Consider the following 15,394-nt stretch of genomic DNA (forward strand, 5'->3'; position numbering starts at 1 on the left):
CTTATCTGAACACAGTTTGCAACCAGCAGGGAGCACTCTTACCCTTGATATTATACATATTATTCATCAGATTTCTACCTCCCCTCCACCCCAAACTAGTCAGATAGGGTATATAAGTTTGCAAACTTTTCTGTGAGCTGACTGATTCAATTACTTTGAGCAACGGAAACAAGCAAGGCTTCCTCTGCCCTTTGGATTTTGGTACAGAAAGCCCTTGGCTAACTTTTCAGCTGACAGGAGCTCCTTGGTGCTTGAGGAGGAGGAGGAGCTCTGGCAACACTTGGCAGATGCCTGAAAACTTTTCAAGTTACCCATCCTTTTGGAGGCAGGCAATATCAAAGGGCACTACGGATTACAATACATGAGGAGTGTTTACAGCCTGGGAGATTATTTATGTTTGGTTTTACCTCTATAGTCACACATCCAAGCTAGGAGAAAAGGAACAGAGGAACCCTCTCATTATCTTTTGAAATATGAAGATCAGAGGAAAACCTGGGTTTAAAGTGTGGAGTGATGGTCCTGGAAGCCTGCTTATAAATTAGAAGGCTGTGTAATAACAGATCCAGAAGCAAAGCTGATACTCAGACATAAGGGTGGAATTCCTGAGTCAATTGTTGCTGCTACGAACTTTGGGCATATACCTGCCATTCTGATCATCACCAAGATATACTACCTGGTCAATCACAGCGACTGGTCCACTTGACCTTCCCATCGATGGATTAATTCCAGAGAGCCTTTTTTTGGAAGTTAATGTTGCATTGCTTCAAGATGGGAAGTAATAAAGACGAAGGGCTATTGAACAGGATCTCGTTCTCAGGACCAGTATCTCTTGGAAGCAGCCATGTGGCCAGTCCTCTTGGTTTACCACTCCAAGAGCCATTTGGAGTTCCTTTTCACTTTGAGCCAACATACTGGGACCACCAAACCTACAATGGATATTCAGGAAGATTCTCCTACCTGCCCTTTTCAGGGTACGTAGGAGTCTATGACTATTCTTTCGAGCCTGCCTTCATCCGCAAGAGGAACGAGCGAGAGAGGCAGCGAGTTCGTTGCGTCAATGAGGGCTACACGCGCCTCCGAGACCACCTTCCCAAGGAGCTGGCTGACAAGCGCCTCAGCAAAGTGGAGACCTTGAGAGCTGCCATAACTTACATCAAACACCTTCAGAATTTGCTGGACTATCATCCGTTAGGGACAAATGTGAAGGCCGCTGTTCCAGCTCAAGAAGAACAAGCTGCTTCTGGTCTTAGCTTAAGAAGCGAATGCAACAGTGATGGAGAATCTAAAACCTCCTTAGCTTCATCCCCTTACAGTGAGTTTGAGGAAGTCTGCAGTTAGGAACGTCTGCAGTTGGGAACATCTTCAGAAACTGACAGCTTAAAAAAGAAAGGAAGGAAAAAAGAGCCACACAGTTTCTCAATTTGCATGGCTTTCCCCTTGCAAATTAGTCCCTGGCAAAGGGATGAAAAAGGTATCTTCATTATTTGAGATGACTGTTTCCATTAGTGTAATTCATTCTGGGAAACCTTCAGATGTTTATGTAAAGGAGGAAAACAATATTGTTCTTAACGTTTCCTTATTTATATTCTTAACAGCAATGTAGGGGTGATTATGATTGAAATGGCTTTTAAAAATGGGAAATATTCTTGACTTGGTATAATCTTTGTTTTGTTTGTTTCAGTCAAAGAGAAAAATAAAACCAGATGAATTGGTTTCAAGGTTTTTTCCACCTGGAATACATATCTGGTTCTCACTGGTGCTTTAGCGGGCAAATAGTGTAATGATGAAAGCAGTTAGTAAAACTTACTCTCTAAATAAAAGTAGATATATTGCCCCTGATCCAGAGAGCGTTACTCGTGCTTCAGCTGTATAGAAATCAAGTCACAATGATCTTGATTTCAATGGGGCAAATTAAATTGCGATGTACTTGTTTCATTGATCACAGTGGGAACAAAGCACAACAAACTTTCCTCATTTTATTATTTATTTCATTTCATTTCTATACATTTCTCTTCTATTCATCTTGGAGCGTTTGTATCTATAGTGTGCTAGAGCTCAAAAATGTGAACAGAGATTCTTCCCCCAACCACCCTGCTCAAGTTGTGATGTGAATGAGATGATGATGATGGTGATGGTGTCATTGTTACTCTGACATAGTCTTCTATATGATAAATGAATGGCTCTTAACAAGCAGTTAAAGGGTACTATCCTATGCATGGCTGTCTACGGAATGCTGAGAGTTCTGGCACTTTTTCTGTCTAAACATGCATAGGATTGCAACTTAGGGCATCCTGTGGAGTTAATGAAGCACAAACCATACATTGCTGATTTAGATAGAACAGCAAACGATGGATTGTGCCAAATAAAAAATGAACAACTTCAATGACTACTCAGAAATTAGTTCTACGGAATTCAGTTGAACCTGCTCTCTGGTAAATGTTTGTAGGATTGCAGCCTAATTGAATCTGAACTGCATGGGGTTGGGTGGGAAGGAAGGGGGAGGAGGGGTTGCACTAAATTTGGCTTTACATGTAAAACAACAATCTAGCAGGCACAGCTGCTGGGGAACGCTGGATGTTGTAGGATTTTTTTTTTCTGTCTAAACATGCATAGGTTTACACTCTTAATGGTATTTTTGCCCAATTGGCTACACAACACACCCACCTACCTCTTTATCAGGATTACCCTAGATGGAAGCCAGTTGCTCTGTAGGAATTTATTCATGCCACCCTGATTGGCCATGGACAGGCATTATTATTATTATTATTATTATTATTATTATTATTATTATTATTATTATTATTATTTTAAGTTTTGGGGGTATCGCCTTAGAAATGTGTGAATAAATTATTATTGCATTAACCGCCATGGTTTGCCAGGTAGAACAGAGGAGGAAGTATAACCCTTAAATCAGGGTGGCCCGCTAGCACCTTGCCGGGTCTGCCTCCTCCCACCCACCCCACACCACTGGCAGGAGTAGCTGTTGCAAGTGTTGCGACCCAAATCCCAGCAATTCCGCTGGAAAACAAGCACTCGGAGAACACACACCTTGTTTCCCAGGAGAATTGGTTGCCCGACAGCCTGCCAAACAGCTGTTTGGCAGCCTTTCATGAGTCTTACTCTGCAGAAAGGCAGAGCACATGAGGGAAGCCATCCCCACGCGGTCTGATTCCCTGCAGAAACAGCGAATTGCGCTCCTGACAGCCTGCTAAACAGCTGTTTCTCAGCAAAATTGCAGAGATTAGGGGCAGGATGGCTGTAGCAGTAGGGACCAGATAGGGGCTGCACAAAAGGCCAAGGCAGGCCTCATGAAGCCTATGGGTCCAGCTCCAGCTGAGAGCCCCCTCCCTCCTGCTACCAACTGTCACTGCAGAGGCCACCATGAGGGAGGAAGCAGCAGCCAGGCATCTTTCCACCGTGCCTGGGTCCAGCTCCAGCTGAGAGCCCCCTCCCTCCTTCTGTCCCCTGTAACTGCTGAACTTTCCAACTAAGATTGTAGTGCCTGAATTTGCTTTCCTTTCCCCCCTCCTCCTCCTCCCTCCCAATCCCCTTTCCTTTTGTGTCATGTCTTTTAGATTGTAAGCCTGTGGGCAGGGACTGTCAAGAAATACTTTTGTAAGCCGCCGTGAGAGCCTTTTTTGGCTGAATGGCGGCATAAAAATACTTAAATAAATAAATAAATAAATAAATGTTACCAACTGCCTTAGACAATGGAGTTAGGCACCTAACCCCATGTACTGGGGAGGCAGCTGTAACCAGTAGGTACAAGTAGGGACTGACCAGCAGATTTGGGGAAACTGCTGGAGAGGGGACTTGCTCTTAGGGCTTTTTTATGGGCCTGTTCATATGACACTTCAGGCTCTGTGGTTAGTGAAACTGTGGCTCTCTCGGGTTAGCGCTAAGCACAAGCCGTGCTGTCGCACACAACACTTTAAGCCACAGTTAGAGCTGCAAACCTGTTGCAGACAGTCCAACTGTGGTTAGCGAGTGAGCAGGGTTTAGCAAAACACATCACCCAAGATACCTTAAACCCTGTTGCTTAACCAAAAGCCTTAACCAGCAGGGTTTAAGGTGTCTTCTGAACATGGCCTATGTGAGGTTTTTAACTCATCACTTTCCTGAGACTTCTGGTTCTGGATTCTTTGTGGGATAAAGACCCAATCCTCTACAATGTTCTTCCCTCCCCGGGGTTTTCTTTCTCTGCCTTTCTATATGTTACGTTACGCTGTGGTATAGTGGAATTGCACAACAAAACTATGGTATCACCAGACTTTCGCCAATAACAGCCTCCCTCCCCCGCCTTCCCCCACCCCTGCTAAAATGGTTGGAAAGAACTAGAGAGGCCTGGAGGAGGATGACATCACGTCAAGCACCCGCAAGGCAATGTGAGTGAAGAATCATGAGTGCACAATAAATGCCTGGTTCAGAAAGGCTCTTAGTCAAACCATATGCCCAAGCACAGGCTTTACATAGGTAGATGGTCCCAACAGTGGAGGCTGGTGACTCTGATTTTGGTGGGGCTATGAATTCATTCTGGGTTTTAGTCAGAACCAGCCAGAACTCTAAAAGAGCTATCCAAGGTGCTAGACCAATTTTGGAGGGTAGGTTCCAGTACCTCAGAGAGCTCCTTTAGCGTTCAGGCTGGTTCTGACTGAAACTCAGAATGGATTCACAGCTCCACCAAATTCAGAGCCACCAGCCTCCACTGGGTTCAGGCTTTAGCGGTCCATCTGAGGAGTAATTGCAACACAGATAGTCTGGCTACCATCTCAGGCAGATAAGATTTTAAAAAAGACGGCTGTCCTCCTGACTTTTAGGTGATCATCTCAGATGATGCTCTTATTGATCGCAGAGATTAAAGAAAGTTGTAGCCAAGTAGGATCTGAAGATTAGCACTCACCTCTTTCATGGCCTCTGCAAGGGGGAATTTCAGCAGGTGTAGCTTACATGACAAGCTCCACCTGCTCAGGTTTCCTGTTCACCAGGAACAGCAAACAAAAGGCTGCAGTTGATCAAATCACAATAACAAACAATGCTGCAAAAGCACACAACTGCATGCAATGAAATGTAAAACAATTTTTAAGGAACATGAAGTGAAGTATAGTTAAATCATAAGTATGAACATATTATACAATTTTACAGATACATGACCAAGTTGTTTATAAACACAAATCAAGGTAGTTTTAAAGACAATAAAGTCAAGTGACGAGTTGTATCAAAGTCTGGATTATAACACCGTTTTTAATAAGTATCACAAGTAAATGACAGGAAATAACAGGAATCCGGTATTAGTCCCGTTTCATCGTGTTAGACTTCCTCAGATAAACAGTTTCACTTTCTGTAAAGCCAATAGACAATACTTGAATAGAATAACATCCAGGGTAACATAATTATCCTCAAAACATAAAGATTCCAAATGTATTTTATACTGTGTTGAGCACTCACCGCCGTGCGCAAGCAAAAGCCATGGGAGTGTAGACTCTAGATAGTAGCACTCCAAAGGGTCTTTTCTGCATGATAAAAAAAAATTTTTTGGTTGGATTTTGGCACTAAAGTCCAGTCTCTTCCCCTGTACTCTTGATGTTCCTTCTGCTTCTGATTAAAATATTTTGTACCACCTTTCAGGTACAACATACCCAGACAGTTTACAATACCAAAATTGCTATGCAGTTAGTATCCACCCTATCCCTGTTCACGTGTTACTCACATGTAGAACACTCACACACTGAAGCAAGAGCTCTGCCAGAACCGACCTCCAAAGTCACATTCTGGGCTAGCAACTCATGCAGTTATCTGAAAAGGAATACCCAATGTGTGGATGTCTGGGGCAGAGTTAGCCTGAAGATGTATCATCAGGAGCAAAACCCATTCCTGTTTCAAGTCATTCCAGGGAAGGGACTGTGGCTCAGTGGTAGAGCACATGTTGTGCATGCAGAAGGTCCTAAATTCAATCCCTGGCATCCCCTGGTAGAGCTGGAAAAATCCTGCCTGAAACCCTGGAGAGCTGCAGCCAGTCAGTGTTGAGATGGTCTAACCTCAGTATAAGGCAGCTTCCTATGTTCCACTTGAGAGCCCTACACACAAGCAAAACATGAATAGGGTTTTATTGTGCTCAGTAAAACATGAATAGGGTTCCTATTATGCTCAAAATCACAGTAGTTAAAGAATGGTTCAAGGGTGGCTTTCGACCATTGTTCTTATGCATTATGACTACCGTGAGGACTCAAATCCGTATTCATTATTTTGTGTACAGAACTAAGGGTGGTGGTTATTCTGAATTAATGTGGAATACATGGGGGTGAGCTTGTATATGTGGAGTGACTTGTGTTTTACACTTAAAAGCAGAGCTGAAACTATATTGCCTATGACTAATGTAAGTTTACATATAGAAAAGCAACGGGGATGCTGTGAAATGAAATTGCTAGTGAAGTGCCATAAAAGATGAAAAGCTATACACAAGTATAATTATAATAGTTATTAGTAGCAGTGGAAGAGTAAGTGGCAGAAACAAACCGCTAAACGTAATGGCTGTGGAAATGCTTGAAGAAGGATGTAGGAGAAAACCCTACCAAAGTTAGAGGCTGACTTGGAGCACTTCTTCTTAGGAGCCACATGAAGCAAAGCTTTTGATCTGAACCTAGAGTTGAGATCAAAGACCTAGAGTTTGATCTGAACCTAGAGTTACGCGTTGCAGGCGAATAACAAAAGCATTTAAGCTGCAAGATCTTTGCGAACACTCTGGATGTTGGAGGACAGAACCCTAAAATATATATTTAAAAAAAAAAATCAGGAAAAAAAGGTTCTTCTCATGAAAACTTACACTGCAAATAACCCAGTCTTTTATATTAGCATTAGGGAACCTCAGCAAATGGCGGAATTCAAATTTCAGAGACACTCTCAGGGCTGCATTCTGGTAGAGAACTGGGCCAAAAGCAAAAGGTAGAATGACCACATGGAAAGGAGGACCGGGCTCCTGGATCTTTTAACAGTTGTATAGAAAAGAGAATTTCAGCAGGGGTCATTTGTCTGCATGCAGCACCTGGTGAAACACCCTCTTCATCACAACAGTTAAAGCTGCAGGAGCCCTGCCCTCATGACCAGATACAAAAGAAGGCTTACCCTGACTTTTCCAGTCAAAGCGAGGTCAGCCTAGCTCTTCTGCCGGTCTTTCCTCGCTTGGAGCCACTCTGGGCGCATTCCCTGGTGGAAGGCGACCTCCTATTGGTCATCAGAAGTTGTAGGAAGGGGCAGGCTCAGCTAGCCTAATGGCTGCCAGAAAACCCACGCTGCCTCCCCTCGTTAGAACAACTTGCCGCCATCACGCACCAGGTATAGCGCTGGGTTTGGCGGTGGAGCGGTGCCAACCACGTGCCATAAAGATAGCCCCCTGAATTGGGACCTCAGGCACACTGGATTTGGCCTTTAAGGCTGCAGTTCTCCACTCCTGCATTTATACCTCTAGGGGAGAGATGGGCACTTACTATATGTAGGTATATGAGTGCATCCATATTTATATCACATTTCAGTATTGGCTCTCAAAGCAGCTCATAATTACAATCCATAAAAAGATATCTTGCATCTTTATAAATCTTATTCCCGCTATCCTCCCTTCCTTGCTTCATATTATTAATTTTTCTCTGTCCTCTGGTTCATTTCCTTCTGCTTTTAAACATGCTACAGTCTCTCCCATTCTCAAGAAACCTACTCGATAGGCTATCTCTGTCTAACTACAGACCTGTCTCTTTGTTGCCTTTTGTTTCAAAGATCCTGGAGCGTGTGGTCTACTCTCGTTGTCTTGACTTTCTTTCTAGTAACTCTGCTCTGGATCCTTTTCAATCTGGATTCCGTCCTTTGCATTCCACTGAAACAGCCCTTACTAAGATCACCAATGATCTTCTTACTGCCAAGTCTAAAGGCCTTTATTCCGTTCTTATTCTCCTTGATCTAACTGCAGCCTTTGACACGGTTGATCATGATCTTCTCTTAGATTCCCTTCATGACCATGGACTTTGTGGCTCTGTCTATAACTGGTTTGCCTCCTATCTTGCGGGTCGCTCTTTCAGTGTGTTGGCTAATGGCAGCTCGTCTTCCTCTTTTCCCCTTTCAGTAGGGGTTCCGCAAGGCTCGGTGCTTGGCCCGTTGCTGTTTTCTTTATACATGTTGCCCTTGGGTAAGCTTATTCAATCTCATGGCCTCCAATATCATCTGTATGCCGATGATACACAATTATATCTTTCATCTCCAGAACTTTCTCCTGATGTTCACGATCGTATCTCGGCATGTCTCTCAGATATCTCAGCCTGGCTGCTTCATCGTCGTTTGAAACTTAATATGGCAAAGACTGAATTGCTTGTTTTTCCTCCTAAACCTTCTCCTCATCTCTCATTCTCTCTTACTGTCAATGATGTTACGCTTACTCCAGTCAATGAAGCTCGTAGTCTTGGCTTTATATTTGACTCCTCACTCTCCTTTATTCCTCATATTGAGGCAGTAGCTAAATCCTGTTGTTTTTTCCTGTATAATATTGCCAGGATTCGATCATTTTTGTCTGTCTCTTCTGCCAAGACGCTTGTTCATGCACTGGTTATTTCTCGGTTGGATTACTGCAACCTTCTTCTCTCTGGCCTTCCTTCTTCTCACATCAGTCCGTTGGTCTCTGTCCACCACTCTGCCGCTAAGATCATCTTCTTGGCTCGCCGCTCTGACCATGTCACTCCACTTCTGAAATCTCTTCATTGGCTTCCAATCCACTTCAGAATCCAATATAAACTTCTCCTGTTGACCTTCAAAGCTTTTCACGGTCTAGCTCCTTCTTATCTCTCCTCTCTCATCTCACACTATTGCCCCGCTCGTGCTCTTTGCTCCTCTGATGCCATGTTTCTCGCCTGCCCAAGGGTCTCTACTTCCCTTGCTCGGCTTCGTCCCTTCTCTTCTGCTGCCCCTTACGCCTGGAACGCTCTTCCAGAACATTTGAGATCTACAAGCTCAATCGCAACTTTTAAAGCTCAGCTAAAAAAATTTTTTTTCCTAAAGCTTTTAAAACTTGATGTTGCTCAGACTTTATACTGTTAGTTTTACCCTACCCTGTGCCTGTTTACCCTACCCAATGCCTGTTTGCATTCCCTTCCCCTCCTTATTGCTTTACTGTGATTTTATTAGAATGTAAGCCTATGCGGCAGGGTCTTGCTATTTACTGTTTTACTCTGTACAGCACCATGTACATTGATGGTGCTACATAAATAAATTAATAATAATAATAATAATAATAATAATAATAATAATAATAATAATATAATTAGGATATGTTGGCATGTGGAAGAGGGCAGTCATTTCCAGCTGGCAGAAGCTGGTAAGACAATCCAGGTTCTGTGCAGGCTCTTCCCTCCCACATGAGGGCAAGACCAAAGGATCTGATAGTAGCTTCTAACACTGTTTGAGGGTAAATATGCCGGTTCCCAGAAGCAGCCCTTCTGTTGATTACTTGATGCAAAACTGGTAGTTTGTAAGTGGGGCAAAGATGAACAGAAGCTAAAACTGGGTGCCGTTGGGCAGAATGTAGCATGCTTCGTTCTGGAATCTGGACCTTTCGTTTCTCCTGGGTCTCTACTGTTCTATAGGCTACGGGCACAATCCATCAAAAGTCAGTCATTACTAGATTCCATTGAAACAAATGGGACAAAATCATGAGTGAGGTCTTCTCTACACAAAGCTTTTATTGTGCACTCGTGGTTGGTCACTCACAGTAGTTTGTGGGTCATTTACACAATGTTGTCAACCTCCAGCCCCTCTCTCATGCTTGCTGTTGTGATTCCAAGCCCTCTCGCCCACATGTGAGACAATAGAGGTCTGTTGCGCAATCTACAAAACTTTATTGAGTAAACAATAAACCACCCAGAGAGCTTCGGCTATGGGGCGGCATATAAATTTAATATATAAATAAAATAAATAAATAAACAGATGTCTCTTCACACCAGAGGAGAGTGTGAAAGCTAGGAGCCATCTTCTGAGCTAAATTAGCCTAACACAGCAAGGCCAACCTCACGGACCACCACTCACCTCCTCTCAACTCTGCCGGCGGACTCCGGGGTCTCTCAGTTTCCTCCCTCCCTGACAGAGACTGAGTTCCCAGAGGGGAGGGGGAGGGTGAAGGTGATCTGTGAGCCTGGGTGAACTGTCCGATAAGCTCCTTAGAAGATTCCTCTTGGACTCCTGAACAGTCTTGGAGAATTTCTTTCCCCACTTCCTGGTGTACATGTGCTTCTGCTTCTTCAGCTTCCAAATCTGATTGAGGCTGCGAAACCCGGTCCATCACACTAGAAAGAATGGGTCTGATCCTGATCAGGCTTTTTTCTTAATGGGGAAAATGCAGCATTTCATTTTAATGACACTTTGAAATGCTCCAGCAACTCATGTATTTCAGTAATTTCACTATACTACAACTCCATCTATTGGCTGTATAATGAAACAAATCAAATTTGCAGAGAAAGGAAATCCTGGAAAAGAAAGATTTGTAAGGAAGCCAATCTTAATCCTGCAAAAAATCTGGAAACAGAGGCCCCATTAAAAGTGTGAGATAAAAGCTTCATGCAGAGAAGCCTTGTATCCCATTCTATAACTTTTAACAGCATTTTGTCATTACTAATTTTTGCTAAATCGCATCTTGTAATTTTGATCTTCTTTCTTGCACTTCAAATGTCAACAGTGCACAAAAACACAAGAACTCTGTAGTAGAAGATCTCCCAAATAGAGATCATCCAACCCTAAATTCAGCAAAGGTTTCAAATAAATGACACATTTTGAAATCTTTCTTAAGCTGCCTTTTTGTCTAGACAAAGGTTAGCTTCAAAGTCTTTAGAGCATATTATTACCAAACTTTGCAAATAGATAGAGATCCAAGTTGTCAGTCTTAGAATTAATGTTTTAATAAAAACGTAGACCAGGAGATGTCTCCCCATGTGAAATGATTATGGGTTGCCATAAAAAGACTTCACGGATATTCTTAGACACATGCTCAACAATTTTATCAGCCTTCTGCACACTTTAATCTTTCTATCAAACATGGGTAAAGAAAAATTCCCATTAAAATTACAAATCTACAAGCGCTTTGATACTATCACTGTTTTTAAGATGGATAATCCTAGCCATAAGATTGTTTTGAAATCCCTAATGGCTTATTTAGTTGATTTTCTCCCCAGTAATAGCTAGACTAAGTTCCTTTCAAGTTACATTACTCAGTGTCAATAAATGGCCAAAGAAAAACAGAAGGAAACATAATAAAGTGCACGAAAGTAATCAGTCACTTGATATCTCTTTAGAACTCAGGAACGAGAGCTGTAAGCTTCAAAAGGAAATTCTTGCACATTTGCAAGTAACATCTGTCCCTGGAAAACTACAACAAGACTCTAAGTATCTTAGTATGCTAACCAGGAATTTGATGTGAACCAGGTCTGCTTCCCAAAATCTGTTTGCCAGGTTGGTTGGTTTTAAGGTGAACTTTATTAAACTATGTTTTTCCCCAATAAGAAAAAAAGGTTATGGCTAAGAAGGACATGTACAATTAAAATATGTTCCTAAATACAAATGCATATAACAACTACAAAAAAGAACAATCATGCATATACTAAGACAAGAAAAATACTTGGGGCTCAATCCTATGCATGTTTGGACAGAAAAAAGTCCTACAACTCCTAACATGCCCCAGCCACTATGGCTGGCTGTGGAATGCTGGGAGTTGTAGGACTTTTTTCTGTCTAAACATGCATAGGATTGCACCTGTAATTTATCATACTTTAATGTGGACGGAGAACATGTGGCACTCCAGATGTTGTTGGATGGCAACTCGCATAATCCTTCACCATTGGCTATGCTGACTAGGGTTGATGGGAATTGCAGTCCAACAACATAGAATCATAGAATAGTAGAGTTGGAAGGGGCCTATAAGGCCATCGAGTCCAACCCCCTGCTCAATGCAGGAATCCACCTTGAAGCATACCTGACAGATGGTTGTCCAGCTGCCTCTTGAATGCCTCTAGTGTGGGAGAGCCCACAACCTCCCTAGGTAATTGGTTCCATTGTCGTGCTGCTCTAACAGTCAGGAAGTTTTTCCTGATGTCCAGCTGGAATCTGGTTTCCTGTAAGTTGAGCCCATTATTCTGTATCCTGCACTCTGGGATGATCGAGAAGAGATCCTGGCCCTCCTCTGTGTGACCACCTTTTAAGTATTTGAAGAGTGCTATCATGTCTCCCCTCAATCTTCTCTTCTCCAGGCTAATCATGCCCACTTGTTTCAGTCTCTCTTCATAAGGCTTTGTTTCCAGACCCCTGATCTGGAGAGCTACACGTTCCCCGGCCCTGCTTTAATGCAAAATAAATAAATAAAAGCATCATCACCTCAGTGTCTTTCCCATGCCCACAGGGAGCAGCTAATGAAATAAAGTGGGAGGCAGAGAGAAACCTCTGTGATGGCATCAAAGCAGGCATCTTAATTTTTTTCAGCTCTATATTACTAGGAAGATATGAAGTTGATGAACTTCATGCATCTCGCTTAATGAAAATAAGGAAAGCCTTGTGTATTTATAGACCCTTATTTTCACATCAAGAATCACTGCTTGATCATCTTTCTTTCCAATATTACAGTTACCTGAAGTGTCTCAGATAATAATTGTGAGGGTTGTTGTTGTTGTTATATTAATTTCCCACAATGCCTCCGTTGTATCATCATGCTGGGGTTTGTGGGTAATTTAAACAGTGGCTTATGGACACACACCTTCCAACACTATGTTAGCATTGTAAAAAGTTAATGACGCTGAAATATTCATTCATTCATTCATTCATTCAAGGATGTGCCAGGGGAGGCATGAGTGGTGTGCTTATTGGGAACCCAGTGCTCTGACAGCTGCTCAAAGATGACGGGTGCTGGTACCAAGCATGAACACACTGCCATACAAGGCACATCAGTCAGGAAGCCAGGCAAGAAGTTCATTGTCTCTCTCAAGCAAGAACAGAACAGCCACAGGAAACTCCTGACACCACTCAGGTACAACTAAATCCAGTGCCACCTGGTGACTAAACTACATAATGATACTATCCACATACAATCCTTCCCCTCCCTCAGGATTGCGTAAAAGTCACCTCCTAAATCTGCTTTAAATACAAAATCTGAACAAAATTGGGACGCTGATTTATGGGGGGCAGTTGCCAAAGAATAAGGACTGTCCTGGTAAACAGGGACATCTGGAGCACGTGCTTCAGTCTCTACCACTTTAACTGGATCGTGTCCGTAGTTAATTGCTGGCTAGAAAAGACCCTAGGTCCAAGCATTCCCTAACCTGGTGCCTGCAGATGGTTGAACTAGAACTCGTATTGTTTCCAAGCCAGCATGGCCCTGCTTGCTGGAAGTTGTGGTCCAACACACCTGGAGGGAACCAGGTTGGGAAAGGCTGCCTTAGCCGTATGCCCAGATATTCCTGTCTTTTTCTTTAGTACAGCTACATGTCATTGATATTTCTTTTGCAACAGAACTATTGCAGTGAGAGGGCTTTCCCCCTCTTTCCCTCTTGCTCTGGAAGGAGAAGGAAATCTCCAAGAGTTGACTGTTTTAACCTGATCATAAATGCCTAAAGAATGAGAAGGGGTCACTCAAAGACAAAACTCCTTTGCCATCTACCTGTCTATCTATCCATCCATTATGAACCGTGCAGGAGGTATATTATTCCAGACATACTATTGAGACAACACCCAAATGGGAAAATTAAACCCATCCATCGTATTTTCCCCCCACCCTTGTCTTTTTCTATGGTTTCTCCATGGGAGGGATTCATTCCCTCATGAAAGACCTGGCAGTTCCTCTAAGACCTGAACCTCATCCAAGTGATAATTACATCCGTTTGAAATTCCATGAACCAAGAATCAGCCCCCAGCTATTCAACAAACACTCGAGCAGGCCCTGTGGTTTAGCAACATGCCCCTGTTTCTCTCTTTGTGCTCCTGGTTCAGGCAACCCCAAATCCATCCTTTGGGTTGTCTATGACAGTTGCTTTCCATGAATCCTCCGCCATGTGGAGAGGACTCAGGGGACGTGGCAGTCATCCACTTTTCACTGGTCTTTGGAAACAGTCAGAAATGGAACTTCTCCCGCTGCTTCTGAGTAGGGTGGCTATCCATAAATCAACAAACAAGAGGACAAAGGTGGACAGTGATTTGCATAACACCTGCATATGCTTATATATAATGCAAATTTATACATAATTATATCTTAGCATAGTGGGAAAGGCTGTGACCAGGTGTCCTATTGATGCATGGTCTGAGATGCTTACTGGGGCTGGGTAAAGTGGGGGACTGTGGAGCAGCTGGATAATCTTAGACCCCTGGACGAAATGGTTCTAAGGAGCTCCACTTTAGATGCCCATGTCTATTACTTCTCTTGTAAAGCACACAACGAACATTCCTCTTTCCTAAAACCGATGCGTTAGAAGAACAAGAAAACGGTTTGCTAACTGTGATTCAAACAACAACTCTGAGCATGTGCAGATTTGCCATTTGAACTCACTGAAATAAGAGCAGCACAACGGCTACAGGTATAAAATGGGGTTTGGTTCTGCACCCTCTGTTCTCTGGGTGGTGATTTGGTGGTGGTGAGGTATGCTGGGGGGTGGGTGGGTTGGATTTTGGCACTAAGGTCCAGCCCACGCTGCACCACTGAGTAGGGGCAGAAGGCTGCTTGGCTATGGTTTTTTTAAGCCCGTAGCAGTAGCTGTCACTGTTGGAAAGACTTTTCTTTAAACCATCACTTTACTGAGACTTCTGTTTTGAGATTCTTTGCAGGATTAAGACTGGCTCTTTTATGTGTGTGTGCTTTTCCTCCAGAATTTTACTTTCTCTTCCTTTCCTTACGTTCTGTTACACAAGCAGTAGGTGGTGAAGTGGCATAGAGGAATTGCACAATTTCACTAGGCTTTCTCCTGCCATTCACTAATAATACCAGACTTCTATCATCATGAAAAATAAACAGCCTGCTATAATGTTTGCAAAACATGGGAGAGGTCCTGGAGGAGGAGGATGTCATGTAAAGGACTCACAAACTACCATATGTGAGGAGTCACAAGCGAACAATAAAGACCTTGTGTAGAAAGCTCAAAGCCAGGTAGAATCTGGCCTTTCCACCTGACATGACACACTTGCTCTGGCTGAAATTCCCTCTTCTACACAACTATTCAAGGACCCGGAGCTCGTTTTGCATCTGGCCACCCTGTCCCTTGCTCCTGCAACCTCACATGTCTCAACCTCATTTCTATAGAAGCATTATAATGTACAAGCACAAACGGGAACTCTGCACAGGGATTTGTTAACCCTTTGCATCTTTTAGGGTCTTCTACCTCTGCTTTCATTATTGTTT

General features: G+C 43.1%; 1 protein-coding gene across 1 annotated transcript; it reads left to right on the forward strand.

The window, feature by feature from the left end:
- The first annotated feature begins 295 nt into the window (after nt 1-295).
- On the forward strand, nt 296-1,599 carry ASCL4 (achaete-scute family bHLH transcription factor 4). Its single transcript, XM_063133449.1, has one exon. It carries the CDS (start codon nt 751-753, stop codon nt 1,336-1,338), a length of 588 nt encoding a protein of 195 aa, XP_062989519.1. The 5' UTR covers nt 296-750; the 3' UTR covers nt 1,339-1,599.
- The last annotated feature ends 13,795 nt before the right edge of the window (nt 1,600-15,394 follow it).

Source organism: Elgaria multicarinata, chromosome 9, assembly GCF_023053635.1.
Source record: "Elgaria multicarinata webbii isolate HBS135686 ecotype San Diego chromosome 9, rElgMul1.1.pri, whole genome shotgun sequence".
Classification (NCBI taxonomy): domain Eukaryota; kingdom Metazoa; phylum Chordata; class Lepidosauria; order Squamata; family Anguidae; genus Elgaria; species Elgaria multicarinata.

What these genes read in the sequence shown, in the direction of transcription:
- ASCL4 (XM_063133449.1), top strand. Translation starts at nt 751, where the DNA reads ATGTTGCATTGCTTCAAGATGGGAAGTAATAAAGACGAAGGGCTATTG.